The sequence below is a fragment of the Battus philenor genome, unplaced genomic scaffold (genome assembly GCF_028537555.1).
Source record: "Battus philenor isolate CCGP_79_NKW_IND1 unplaced genomic scaffold, ilBatPhil1.0.hap1 SCAF_1, whole genome shotgun sequence".
Lineage (NCBI taxonomy): Eukaryota > Metazoa > Arthropoda > Insecta > Lepidoptera > Papilionidae > Battus > Battus philenor.
Genome location: NW_027181661.1, coordinates 7,248,233 through 7,263,935, shown reverse-complemented (window position 1 = coordinate 7,263,935; position 15,703 = coordinate 7,248,233). Strand labels below are relative to the sequence as shown.

General features: G+C 37.1%; 1 protein-coding gene across 6 annotated transcripts in view; it reads right to left on the bottom strand.

Moving 5' to 3' along the window:
* Nucleotides 1-15,703, bottom strand: part of Imp (IGF-II mRNA-binding protein) — a 40,159-nt gene that overhangs the window by 14,319 nt on the left and 10,137 nt on the right. The window contains exons 1-2 of one of the 6 annotated variants that reach the window (XM_068763999.1): nt 7,624-7,732; nt 6,314-6,502 (exon numbers count right to left, since the gene is read on the bottom strand). The exons of 1 other annotated variant lie outside the window; for it this stretch is intronic. In XM_068763999.1, coding sequence (XP_068620100.1) covers nt 6,314-6,408 — 95 coding nt within the window. In that variant the 5' untranslated portion in view covers nt 6,409-6,502; nt 7,624-7,732. Of the gene's footprint in view, nt 1-6,313; nt 6,864-7,623; nt 7,733-15,703 lie in introns of those variants that run through there. 4 more of the 6 variants (XM_068764008.1, XR_011107475.1, XM_068764026.1 and 1 more) reach the window with 4 other exon arrangements.

The window sequence follows — 15,703 nt, the reverse complement described above, 5'->3', positions numbered from 1 at the left end:
CGATTTCGTTAAACACATTCACTGAACTCTGCAATTTGCACTTACCGCCCGTACTATACCAAAATTTTGGTTAAAACTGATGAGCTGCACATAGCCGTTTTTCAGTTTTAGCACATTACGTTTAAAACTTAGTGTCAAAACTGGTCTTTCGTAAATGATAAAGGCGACTAGGTGGACCGACGACATAATTAAGGCCGCAAGAAGTTGGATGCAGGCAACGCAAGACCGGGTATCGGAGCTACCTTCGGGAAGGCCTATGCAGTGGGCGTCTATCGGCTGATATAATGATGAATTACTTGAAAACATCTACCTAATAAAATTCAAAATAGTATCAGGCCGTGTTATTTTACGTCATAATGCTATTTTCACCATTATATTTTTCATTATTCATTATTTATTAGTACAAGATATTCTCAGCTGCTAGATACTTTGTAATTATACATGGTACAATTAAACATAGTAGGCAAAACTTCTTACAGGCGGCTTTATACTTCCTAAATTTATCCACAAGCAGTAACAAAGATTAGAGTCTCAGCGTTGCATGTTTGAGCCTGCCCACTAAGCTGACGGGGAAAAACACAATCTAACACGCGGTACAGCAGTTGCGGTCTGTAGACTACTAAAAGTTTTCTGGAAGCTCTATTGAATTGACGAAGGAATGATACTTCAAGTTAAGGCACCGGTGAATTGTGCCTATAGCGATTCATAAAAGATTAGCACACAATTAAATTTCTGCTTAATGAATTTAGTACCGTGTAGTTAATATTTGCACCTTTCCCCTATAGAGGAGCTTTATAAATGGGTCACCCCATTTATAAAGCTCTCGAACCCCGTTAAGTGCTTAACGTTAAAAGCTTTACACTGCATTCTAAGTGTATTACTCAAATACCATGTATTTTCACTCTTCTTAGTGCAGTATGTGACTTTTAAGAGCACACTGAGCTACCCCATTTTGTAACCCTGGACACAACAAGCCCCGCCTAACTGAGCAAGGTCACTCCTCCATCACATCACATAAGCAGCTAACCACTTCATATTCTTCATAGCTATCGGTTTGTTCAAAATTTATAAAAAATTAGGTTAAACGTTTCAAAACGTCAAGTCTAGTTAAACACATTTGGATAATCATTAAGAAGGCTTTCCGGAGCGGGGGACTTGACATTTGATCCTAACAAAATAACCTTAACAAAAAGAACAGTGGATTAGGTCAGCTCAGTATACCAGGTGTTACACGACAGCTTACGATCAGCGCCTCATATACTAAAGTTCTGGTTAGGCATTGGAGATGATTATTCGTATAGCGGTCGAAACAAGCACCGTGCTGATCCACATTAATAGCGTATGCGTATTAGTATTAGCCTTCTGATAAATCAAGTTTTCGATGGCTAATTTTTAAATGAACTTACTCAAATTTGTTACCAAACAACAGTTTTCGTTGTGAAAAATGAGAAACGACTTATTGCTTCTTTATGCCCTGTCTGATTTGTGGAACCTTTAGCTACTTCATACAAACTTCTCTGTCTGAAAAACGCAGACTAGTAAAAGCATTCGAGACCCTGTCAGAAGTGTAAAAGTCGGAGGCACTTACATTAGCAAAGATTACCGGATAGTTGTGCTGTAGCACATATGCTTACTATTTCTCTCTCTTAAAATAGCCGAACCATCCATGGCAAGCGATAAACTCTACTAGCTTCATCGGTACAAGTCGATAGTGATTTTAAAGCGTTTGATAAATCTAGTCTTATTTGCAACAGGCTGTCGTCTATCAACTGGGATCGATTTTTGATTTTGGTCTTCGATCAGAGTTGCTTCCTTTATACTTTCCAATACAATATCATACATGTGTTCGTAATGCAGCAAATTCAGCTGTTACAAGATCAAGTATTAAAATTTGAAAACTACTTACGTAAGATTTATAAAAAAACAAAGCGGTCGTCACCACACTGATGGCGTAATATATATTGAATGAATTAAATAACAATCGATATTAGTGTTATGTGTAATAAAAAAACAATCGCCCTCAGAAACAGACTACCTTGCATGATTGTTTCCGAAACGATTCTAATTGTATTTGATGGTACGTTCCATAAATTTATAATAAATTTAGAGACTATCTATGTTGTTCCTCTTTAGATTTTATCCCTAATACACAAACAGTCATTAAGGTCATGTTATTAATAAAACAACCCATAATTGTTGACATTTTAAAAGTATTAATGTATGTCTAATTTTTTTTAAAACAAATTGCTAATTCGTTTACTATTATTTTACCTCAATAAATTCCAACTAGATTTAACAATTATTGTGCTAAATATCAAAGTTAAAACCATAATTTCAACATAGATTACAATACATCATCATGTGAATAGTGTAATATTGTGAGTTTCAAGACGACCATTCTCTGGATTTTTACTTCTTTACCATGAAAAGGTACACCATTTTTGATCACTACAATAAGCGAATAAAATAAACTAATATATTCTTGTGCCTGCTTTTTGATTTGATGGCGTGCGAATGAATTCAAGTTTTCCTCTGATATCACTAACGTTTGTATAAAATTTTGAACGGCTAGAACTCAATTGACAGAGATGTGACATGAGATTATGTCACATTTATTATTATTTTATAGAACCGTAATAGTTTGTTTTATTCTTAAATTATAATAAATATAGCCCGGGCTATGTACGCCGACAAAGTCAAATATTTAATTTTGTACTATACTATACGAAACCATTTACACGTTTTGCTGTTGGCGTGCCTATTCAGAACATATAATCAAATAAAAAATAGAAGCAGCGTAATTCAAAATTTAGGCGATATGACCACCGGAATGGGGACCCCGGCTGGTTATTGATGAAGCCCAGTGGCACACTTCGTTTAAATGAGCAATGATTTCATCACACCCTGCGCTCCCTTTCCATATTACATACTACGAACGATTCGTATTTAATTACTACTTGTTTATGCCAGCTTTCACCCATTTCGTGTTTCGAATTGCATAAAAAGTTTAACAGTTAATAGAAAACTTTTGAAACGCTTTTCATAACAGCATAGTCTAATTTAATATTTTGAAGAGCTTAAAAAAAGAGGTATTGTTTTCTCGCCAGACCGCACTTTTTAAAGTGTAAGGGGCAATCGAGTATAATTGACTTCAATAAAATGTATGCAAAGATGTTTTTCATTTTGTAATGGCTTAAGAAAATATAATATAAAATTTTGCAATAATCTCAAAAATGTGGCTCCAGTCTCTCTCGCTAAGTTAGAGTTACTGGTCATCTTCGTACACCTCACCATGTGACAAAAAAGGCAAAATCACAGGAATATTGATGTGTGTATCCCATTTTTGGCTAATCATCACTACATTAATAAGGTAAGTTGAGCATTTTATTGACTATCGTTTGAATAAATAGTAACATGGCATGTATATTCCAGTCCTGTATTCTCAAATTAATTCAAGAATAAATTGGATAAAATTATTTTATTGCATTGTAATGGCTAAAATATTTCTGCAAACGCAACCTGCATCTAATCATCGAGTTAAGGAACCAATTAAGGAAGAATTTTTTTTTTAATTTTTTCCAAACTAACTTTATTTGATCATTAAAATAAAGTAAAAAAATATTCATTTACTTGTGGAGATAAACTTAATAATGTCAGTAGTAGTCAAATGACGACCGTGGCTATTAAAGGTAACACTAAAACAAAATAATGTTATTGACATTGTGAAAAGAAGTTTATTTGTTTTACTATTATTACAAATAATCTTTTATGTATATATATTCGTTACTATTGAACGTCCCAGTCCAATATTTTTAAACATCCCCATAAATTTGTTATACTGCAATAAAATAAAAGCATGATCCACATAAACTTCCTTGTTTTCCAATTAGTACCATCTTCTCACATTTTCAAGTGGCATTATTCCTAAATTATTGGTTAACTTTTTCACACATTTATTGTCGTTCGATGTTATTGCCAGAATTTTGTTTTTTTTTTTGTCAAATCGGTATTCATACGATCATCGCTTTTCTTTTTTCATTACAGTATCGTTTTTTATAAAGCATTTATTCATTCCATTTATTCTTACAGTTCCAGTGTCTTTTATACCAGTTTGGTTGTGGAAAAAATATCAAACAGTAGTGAATGTTCTTTAGGATGTTGTTAAAGATGTAAGTGAGACGCCAAAGATAAAACGACAGAAGATCCTAAACAGTCAAAAAAAATCCTTTACTTTCATACAAATTCAAATGAAAACAATATCCAGAGAGTGAAGAGCACAACATTTACTGCTTGAATCCAAATCTGATGGGTTTTCCTTTTATGAAATGCTTGAGAAAATGGTGCCCATAGTAACGCACCATTTGTTCGTCAATAGCAAGTTCCCTGGAGAAAATCCCAAATTTCTTTTAATTTAAATTTATTTTATCCAGTAGAGGACGAATTTTAAAATTTTTGTCTCGTATCTCATGGATGATAAAGGAGAATTATCGTTAAATGTAAATTTCGTTTTATCGCCATTAAACTGTTTCTCGTAATACAATTTCTTACACATTGAACATCGTCTTCACACCAATATAATTTTTCTTGTGGCAATGAATTAGATATCCTGATAGCAATAACATGCCAATTATTTTTTTTAAACAGTTTGGAATAAAATTCAATTAATGACGATTATTTTGAGAGCCATATAACTTAGAGTTACAATAAATTCCAAAATATTTATATTTACGACTTCAAAAACTTGAACAGGCGATTTATCTTTTAAATTTTCTTGCATACTTTTAAAGATGTCATCGAAATGATTTGATGGAAAAGACTTGTGGAAAATCGACTTTTTTCCCATCCGATTGCAGATTTTTGGTCCTTTTTCGTTCAGATTTGGGTAAATGAAATTCAAACTCGCCGCGAACATCTTTCGTCGTTGTGTCTTCTAAAATATCTTCGTTAATGTCATCAGAAAGTCTAGCGACATTATCTGGCAGTTCGACTATATCCATCGGTCCCTCTACCAAGTTGGACCAAAATTCTTCATCCTCTATTTCTTTCAAACTCAAAAACCTTTTAATAAAAATTTAGTTATATATCCTCCCTCCCCAGGTCGTCAATTGACTATCACTGTTTTTTTCTTTTTAAATCTAACACCACTAATGTACATAGTGCATCAAATATTATGCATTAGGTAAAAGAAAGAGTATTATAATATGTTATAGACAAAAATTTAGAAAACAGTTATATTAACTGAACAGGAAAGATATCTAAACTGAACCAATACTAAAAAAACTAAAATTCATGACATGCATTTAGTTATCTTGGTACATCACCTTGCATACAAGCTCGACTCTTATAAAACATTTTTTGTGTATGCAACACATTCCAATGCAATGATTGTGTTAGGAAATTTCATTACTAAAATTATATTGCAATAAATAATAAATATAAACCGTAGTCGTCATTTGACAACCATGGTTGCTAATGGGTAAGAGGGCAATAATCCGCGCGAAGTGAGCAGTTTTTCGATTTTTTTGAATGAGTCGCATATTTTTTTCTCGTGTTCTATATTATTCATGACCGATTAAAGCTTATTTCAAGCCCGGCAATCGGAAATTTTTACAGAACTTTCGAATGTTGAATCGTTAAATTTCATCTATGCGAAATTTTCAAAGTTTCAAATAAGGCTTAATTTTCAAAAAGTTAACAATGAAATTTCGACTTATGTGAAGATAGCCTGTAGCGGTCATTATGTGAAACTAACAAACAGGCACTGGATTAATTTAAACGTGTTGTGTATAAGTAATTTGTACATATAATTTAATTCATAACGCATGGCAAGTATGTCGAGTAGCCCGTAGCCCACGGCTTTAAAATCATCATGACCTTTTTAAATAAAAGGAAAAGAAATTATTTTCAACAGTTTAAAATACTAGCTTGAAACTTCAGGTACACCGGTGCTTCATGCACGTACACGCCGGCGGCGTGGTTTATACGCCTAATAATAAATTTATTTCCTTTCTATTATGAACCCTTTAATATGAAATGAAGAAATCATAAAAAAACTGTAGAAGAATATTGACTATTATAGTTACTAAAACATAGAATACGATTTCTATATATTTGCGAAAATTCTAAAATAATTCACTGGGGGCAGGTATGGAAGTCTTTTTATTATAAAGACCTGACTATAAGGTGTTAAAAATAATAATTCATACCCAAAATTTGAATGATATTTTAACATGAGCCGCTGAGGAATCGAATCGAGCTTTAGGCATCAAACTACATCATTTTAACTTTTAAATTTCAAAATCTAAAAACAAACCTTTGATCCTGGTGGTCCTCTTGTTCAAACATTTGATCATGATCCTCTTGAGAGAGGCTAAGATCGCCAAACTGCTGTTCCAAAGAGTTGGACATTTTCACTGATTTGAAACGTTTATAAAAATTAAAAACACACTGACACCACTTAAAAGTTTACTCGTTTTATAGTATTTCAACGTATAACTAATAACTGCGAAGGTAAGATATTAATTTATTCGTTAAAGCGATACGATGACAACACCGATAGCGTCTGCGATGACGGCAGTGATGGCACAAATGAGAGCACTACGTACGGTACAATGTCCGCTGCGCACACGTGCTCGCTACAGACGCGGTGTTTATTTTCGTGTTACATAATAGGATTGGGGGCGAAAGAGGTACCGGCTGCGAATAGCTACGATGGACCGGCGGACAAGGGTAGCTGCGCAGTGCGGAGTAGGGATGGGACACGAGCGCGAAGGCACGTGTGCGCCGCGCGTACGGTTCGCAAGCTATCGAGATCTCTACGCGACTGACTGACGTGAGGTGCGTGGCTGAGCCGCGCGGGTACAACGCCGGCCTGACTCGTTTCTCTGTGCATCCATTTCATGTAGATTTTGTTTGAGAATGCGCGCGCTGGGCGTGGCTGCGCTGAGGCCCGCGGGGAGAGCACGCCGCACCTTAGTGACGCTTATTTATCGATTTTAAAGTTTTATCAAAGGGCTATTTGATGAAATTACGGTTACTATTTTGTCATTAAATAATTTATTATTTTTGGTAGTCGCGCAAAAATACAACATTTCTAAATTGAGTTGTAGACAGATAAATTGTCAGGTAATTATTATAAGTAGTTTCTTAATTAAGTTATAAATTTTAATTCTGATTTTAACAATGCTTTGTGATTATGAATATTTAACGTTATATACAAAAAAAAAGTTGAAATCAAGGGAGCAACAAAACTTCGTGAAGTATATTCGTTAACATAGTCGTGCGGCGGCGCCCCGCGCCCGTGCCTTTTCCACAGCGCTTGTCCGGGGCCCGCGGAGGGCGGTCGCCCGACACCGCCTACTTCGTCCGGTACAGGCGTCGCCCGCCTCGTGTCCCTCTTCACCTTAAAGCACTAGCGGCCGTTCGCACGCCCTTCGAAATCTCGCGAAGATATGTTTGAGAAGCAGGCAACGGCCGCCCAGCACCTCAGCCACCGTCACCGCTGCCACCATCACAGTTCACCTATCAAGTTATGACTACGGGCCACGTACACGACGGAGTAAATAAAGGGCCTCCTGGAAGCCTATCCCAACCCAACCAACATCTATAATTAGGGAAATATACCAAAACACTTATGCGCGACGAGATGGGAATGAAGCTCGCGAGTCAACTAGCGATCGCGATAACAATGTCGCACAACAAGCGCCGCGTACGTTCCGTTCGAGCGCAGAGAGTGAGGCCCGGCGAGTGAGTGAGGGCAGCGTGCGGCAGCGGTCGCGGCGTCACCAGTGATTCATCGCGGCCGCGGTGTCGGCGCCTCCGATCGCGGGGCGCCTCGTCGCTCGGTTCTCACTCACTAACATTCCATGCGTCTCTACTTTACTTCTAGTTTTTAATATATACATTATATTAAGACCTGATTTCCGTATACAGGAGTTTACAACTTGATATAAATGCTCTAACTGTCCAATTAAACTTTGAACCAAATAATTGAAAATAATTTTAAAAATGTGAACATAGCGCGCGTCCATCGAAAAACAAGGTCAACAAAAAAAGTTTCCGAATGTTTCCCTATTTCGACCGAAAAATATTTAATATAAAGAAAAGAACTATTAAAAAAGAATATTTCTGTTATTTATATAAAACTACAAGAGTATTTTTAGCCTGGCTCTGGGCTCGTGACCTTACAATTTTTCAGTAGTAGAGCCTTGAATTCGCAACGGTGATTGTAAAAGTATACATCGCCGAATATAGAGTTTAATATTTTATAATTTTTTAATTGCTTGTTATACTTGTTACTTGTTATACTTGTTATAACATTTATAATAATTTTCCATGATAAAAATCAAAGGAGTCACGAATATACGCAGGCTTAATAAAATAAACCTTCATTGCATTTTGTTTGTCAATTTTCGCAAATCTAAGCATATTATATCATTTTCTTCTATTACTCGCAGAAAATGTTTTTCAAAATACGTAATTGATATAAAAATAATTGTGCCATAATGAATGGCTTCGAACCATATTAATTGCTATATCGATTATTAGAATGTTATCAGACGTAGGATATGTTTTGAATACTTGGTGGTAGTTGTATCGTTTAACTTGATGCTATAAAATAATAAGGCGTGTTATATAAATTATCCACGAAATGTACAACCTACGTGAGTACAATGCTTTGAATGACATCACGTGTATCCCTCCAAAGGTCGTCCTCTTTACGCTCAGTGAAAGTAGTTTAACATTGTTGGCAAAAATCCTATATTGCCGGTCTTGTGCGGCGCGGCAATGCAACAGGTGGTGCAATTCATGGTGCACTGGCGTGTGCATGAATGTTCGTTAAACATTAATGTGTCTTCTAGTCTAACGGGTTCAAATCGTACAGATTGATCCGCTGAGCAAAGTGATAGATTGCGATATCAAGCAGCACGCGCAGGTCGGTGCGATATGCAAAGCAATGCAATGCGATGCGATGCAATGCGATGCGATACAGTACGGTAAGGTACGACGCGGGTCGGTGCGGTGCGGAGAGGCGCGGCGCGATCGTTACGAACGTTAGATGACATCCGCTCGCGGGCAACCCCTCCAAAATATGAATTAATTGGCGATCAGGTTTGAAGCGGGATAAAAACTTTTTATAATGATATTATTATTCGGCAGAGGGGCTAAATGAGCCATTATTGTCGAGCCAAAGACTTATCCAAACAGCGCGCAAGCGACTGAAGGAATTCCCGGGCTCTTTGTAAAGACGACTTGGCAGTATTTAGAGGTCACCCTCTCAGGCGCGTTTTGTGTGCCCCTCTCTTAGTATGAACCGTTAGAACATGAAGCAAAGCTTCTCAACACAATAATACTAGACTTTGCAATCATCTATACACAAATTAATGCAATTGATGTTCGTTAAGGATAAATGGAATAGTTGAGCGGTATTATTTTATTAAGCACGAGACCGGTCATTATTGCGATTTTTGGAAGAGGCGGCTTATAGCGCGCATTAAAATTCAAAGGCTGAAATGACGATGATGAATCATATTTCAAGCAGCGGTCGCGGCCCAGCGACAGGGACTCTATTCCCATTTGGACTCGTTTTTGAGCAGGGAACACCACTCTGGTTAAATTATGACACCCCCATAGCAAATAAACAAATAAGGAAACTAGCATATTTAAAGATCAAAACTCCAACATCTATGTCATCTACTAATTCTTACTAAGCATTATATATTATCTAAACTCAGCACCCCTTGGTCAGAGAAAAGGCTTACGTCCAAGTAGTTAAACAGCATATACAATATCCCTCCCTTATCCACGCCACAAAACAATTCAAAGTAAAATCAAATTATTTATGGTATATATTACATACTAATTCATAAAATTCGCATTAAAACAGTACTCAGAATAAGAAGAAACGGGGAATATGTTATTCAGAATTGATACTAAACAGAGTAACATGCGAATCATGTCGTCGCACCTGGAATGTTTTGATGTGATCTTTGGTGTTGTCAACATTTAATACCAGCGAAGGCACGCCATCGAATCCAGAATCCACGAACTAAAGGCTTATGCAGATGTGCTATTAAAAAAGAAAATGAGATTTAGTTATGAGGATTGTTGAGTGATTGTATGAATGTTGGAAGTGTTGTGTTGTCTAATAGTTGAGTGGAAGCGGATAGTAAAGGTGACGCGCGACGACATTATAGTGGGGCGCGGTAGCAGCGTCGCGACGCCCACAGCGCACCGGCTCTTGTTATCAGAGCTTATCAACGCGCCACCCCCGGCCAATCGCGCGGCGGCCACACCCTCTCTGCAACTGCACATGCACCCTGCCACCGCTCGGTGCCCACCCCTACACTGACAAAACTCTTACTAATAGTTTTATATTTCGGTGGGAATCGTGCTCTTGTTGCTTTTCCCTTGTTATCAAATATATATGAAGGAGCCAATTTAAAAAAAATCGCTTTCACGTAAGTTAATTGTATGATATCGACGGAAAAGTGTATTCAAAATAGTTTTTATAATCAAAATTCGATACCAGGAGCTCTAACGCACAATGCAGCTCGAGATAGAAAAGCGCACTACTAATTTTCACTATCAGCTAATCGTAATCAAAATCGGCATTATCTTTTAAGAACATTCCTAAGTTTTTTTAACCATTCCCATTTGCTTCTTAAGTTTTGGTAGATCTTTGGTAGGGAGATCTTATGTAAAATTAATATGATATATTAAGCCATACAAAAATATAACACCAAAAAATCGATCGAAATAAAAAAGTATTTAAGGTATAACCTAATCATTGAAAGGAAAATTACAAATCCTGCTGAAATGTGTTTAAACTAACTTTCGAACTACTTCAGAGGCAAGTCGGTTTTATAGGTTTCGTGCGAGAATGCAGCTACCAAGATAACCCTCATTTCATGCACAAAAGACCAGTCGTTTTAAAATAGTTTCATATGCGGGATGGCAGACTAATCTTCGATTAAATCGACGTCGACGTCAAACCTTTACAATCATAGAGACGTAACAAGAATGCTTTGTACAGTTATTTATTTCGGTTAATACTAAATATAAATTTTACATACTCCAATATATGATCTGTATCAATAAGCTACATCTCAAAATTCTAACAAACCAACACTACATATATTTTAAATAAGTCGAGCCAGTGGCCTGCACGACTAGTTCAATCATTGTCAAGATGTGACATCGCAGGGGTGTTTTGCAACGACACTCTCATGGAATATAACGTAATAAGAATTAGATTAGCACAATGGCGAATGATCCCATCTAATTCAGTGGGGGCTATGGACGGTTTTAAAGTAAGTAAACAGGTACAGATCGGATCTTGCAACAATCAATTCTAAGGCCCTTAAATCAAAAGCGGAAGCGGCAGCTGTCCTGTTTTCAAATTATGCATATTTTACCCTCATAAGACGATGCGTAATTTGTGATGCGTAAGTTGAACACAATGAGAAGATTTTTAAGAACGATTACCTGCAATAATAAGCAATGATTGAACATTCAAAGCTGCGCCGCTGGTAATAATTCACGTAACGTTATACGTTTGTCATGCGCATCTATTACATAATCGTATTGTAGAGTCTGCAAATCATCGATAAGCAATGAAAAGCAGCGCTTAACATGCCTCGGTAATGGTAATGCATCATGTAAAATTCTGTCCCCCCCCATTAAATAACGCCTATTGTTCTTTCCTACGGAATTGCAAAACCCGTTCGCGACTACTCCCCCCCCCTCACCTATGTCCCGGGACTAGGAACATGACTAGGTTTTTGAATATAGCTCAAGACTTACATAAGCGGCCCCCACCCGCGGTGGCGGCTCAGCGAAGTCGGGGGTCGAAACCGGTTGGGCACACTAGGGCCAACCCTCTCGCGAGCAGGGACCTGCCCAGCGGACCGCAGAGGAGCACCCGTCACAAATACCACTACATGTATGGTTTATTGCATAAATCGTTTGGCCCCGATACCAATACCAATTGAAAATACCTCAACTTAATAGCGTGAGAACCCTAATTCAATGTTAAATCCTTCAAAAATAGCAAGCATTATGTCTTACCAAATTGCAAGCCGTTTCCAATCTGTCCTTTTGAAAATCTTTAGAGAAAGCCCACCCTAAAGGTCCAGCCATGAACTGAAACGATGATATTAGTCAAACCACTATTGCAGATTTATCCACAAAGGAAAATTTTAATCCCAGAGTGTGTAAAATTTTATCAACATTAACATAACTATTGACACTAACCGCGTATAAATGAAATCATGTGAGATTCAAATAACAAAGATATTTTACAGCTATTATGTCTGTCTGTTGGGATTATCGCAGTTTCTTGATAATCAGAAGATAATACTCTTGGTTATCACACAAAATTAAAAACACAATAACTATGTTTTCCGATTAATTCACTCCACGCGATTATTTAAAAAGGATCTCGAGAGGAGTTGGGGCGGAACAGTGGTGCGCGGCGGCGGCGGGAGGGGGGGGGGTGAGAGACCTTTCTTAACGTCAACACACAAGGGTTGGACCCTACATCGAGAAGCTTTCATAAACATACAACGCTCACAAACTAGTGCCTTAGATACGTAGCGGGGCGGTTTAGCGCAAAAACTAATGCGTCCAACCACTTGTCCTTTTTTATATGGAACAAAAGTTATGTTTTAAAAACGATAATATATGTTAGTTAGCACAAAAACGTAAAATCTCTAAGGTTAGCTATATATAAATGTTGTTACAAAGTAATGTAGATTCATAACAATATGGTCATTTGTCTCGTGTTGCTCGGAATAATAATTTCGAGAAGAATTATAAGAAAACGACAATTGATTGCGTGTCACAGCGAGGCCACTTAAGTACGTTAAAGTGGCCAATCAAACGAGTGCCAGCGCGTCGCCCTAACTTTCAGATCATTTCAAGCGCCACATGCGGGAACAATGTCGCTCCGTCGCTTATGGCGGCAGTACATTTCCCCGAGGTCAAATTATCATCACTCGTATGATAAATAAACAAAACTATAACATTACTACAAAGTGAGCGGTGCTACTCATTAGCGCCTATTGGCTAAAAATATAACTCTTTTTATCTTTCAACATTAATACAAATAAAATCACTACAAAAGTATAAAAAGCATACAATTTTTTTTTATTTGAAGCACAATATTGTCGAAATTAAATATAAAATTAATCTTACGAAAACAGTATTATACAACAATGATTAAAATGTGCTTATTTCCATTCATTATTAATATCATTTATTTTATACAATACACAAACTTTTATTACAGTTATCTAAAAATAAAATTACGTTGCCTCGTAATCGATTACACGATATGACTCCGTTAAATTTTTACTTTGTATTTTTGACATGAAATGTACACTGTTAGGCAAATATTAACAAAAAAAAATAATTTTTTTAAAACGTCTGAATGCGCCTGGTCTCCTGGCTCCGATAAACTCAGCAAAGCTGATTACGACCGCACGGCGGTCCAAAATTCTTCCGATATATATATTTAACGATATTTATGCAACTTGTGATGATTATTGATGCTTAAACTGTCAATTAGCCAATACGTTTTACGATTTTACAATTACGTCACAACGTACGTCTAACAGCCATCAGGTTTAATGTTTTCATTACAAAAAAATTACACCGCCAGTTCTCCTTTATGCAGATCATATAAATATTGTGACAGTTCTTCACTACAAGCAATAATTTTAATTCCAATTCTTCTCTTAGCTTTAACTTATTTCGGAGAATATCCCAGTAAGCGACAATGCTCGGTGGACATAAGATCCCTTTTTTGTTTTAGAATACGCAGGATTCTTAGCCATAAAATCCTCCATCTCGCAAGAAATATATATATATACATAAATAAACTGTAAAGGATAATTCACAATACTAAAACTTGAGTACTTGCAACGGTGCAATGAACGTATGATAATGCGCCGATGTAACGTTCAGCTACCCGCGCCGGAAGCATACTAAATGCTTGCTAGCATTGCTCGTAAGGGCTGGAAGGCCCTAAGGCCTTGCAGACGTTATCTATCTGTACACCCGCTGGTGTAGATGCACAGTTGCCGCATATGCTAACGTCTTCAGTCTATAGCAAACATCATTAATTAATCTGTCAAAAAGCACGTAACTATATTTCACAAAACACGACCCTGCGTTACCATCATACCGCCCTATCCGCCCTCAAAATATTATGACAAAAAGGGCAAATGGATACAAGCAGTTTTAGCACAAAGAGGACGTTGTTACACTAATACTGTTTGCGTCACTATACTGAGTAATTTGTATAGAAAATGTTTAATTTGCATTAGATTATGTCAAATATCATTACTATTAACGCATTAACCTTATAGTCCTCAGCTTTTTTTCCGTTAGAATCTTTTTAAAGATTTTCTACTGAACATATTTTGATATATAGTCACGTTTTGCGTTTTTCTATGACAACAAGGGTAGATAAATGTATGTAGAGCCCTGTGAGGGCCATGTTGCATAGCATAACAATATTGCATGGAGTAGCGCTTCTACATTCAAAATTGTTTCGACCCCAGTACGATACATAGAAATCATTCTATTTAAAGTTCTATTCAGGACTCTTAACATAAGATTAAGCACTTAGACGCACAAAAAGAAAGTCAAAGCAGTGAAGGCACTACGGCCAAAACTTAAGATCTGCTTTAATTAGCCTGTCCAAGTGAATTGGAACAATGTATAAAGCGTGCCCAACTGCGCATGGCGCGCACGGCCGTGGCACCCGCTCCGGAGGAAATGAGCGTCTAGACCACTCGCGCTTCGTGTTTGCACATTCATAAAACTAGCGACATGCCACGACATGCTCGTACAGTGTGAGTGGCATCGTTGAAAAAGTAACTTAATTTTGAAATATTTTTAGTCTAGATGCTAAAATTATTTCTTGATTATTCCGCTTGAAAATAAAGATTTGAACGCTTGGTAGCACTAAAAAAGGCTTTTCCTTGGCTTTCTTAGGTATTAAGCGGTAATCCAAGCAGAACGCTCAAAAACTGAGTGCTACAAAATTGGAGTATACAGAACTAAGATGATTGATGATCAATCTTTGCTCCTGTAATTTCGATCATGAGCTTCCTAACTATTTAATGAACGTTTAAAATATATTCACACATTGAAATGTAGCGATGTCTAAGCTACCTTGAATTTGCTGGTAGGTGTACCGCTCTTATCAGACACTATCACAGGTCGTAGTACAATTTGGATGTTAGTTTCATTAATCGTTGTTGTATGACATCTCTCACGCGGATATTATCACCGAGATTAGTACGAGTAGGCGAGAGATGGTGTTTCTTGACTAAAAGCTAAAAGAAGTCTAGAACGAGAAGTAAATCAATCATTATCATCATATCAGCCGATAGACTCCTGAAAGGTATAGGGGCCACTGCGCAAAGTTCGCTACGATGACCAATCTTAATTATATCGTCCACCTAGGGGGCGGCGGCCTTGCCTCGTCGTGTCTACCGGCTCCTGAACCTTCGGTTCCCAACGGCCGTCAAGATCAATATTTTCATACTGTAAGACCATTTTTAGCTTTATTTTAAAACTAGCCAGTTTTTTTTCGGTGTCACTTACGTACAATAGGGTTGTAAATCTCAGCCATGGTCCTGCGGTTGATCGGCAGGCTTATAAAAACCCGTCATACAGTTACGGTCCTGAT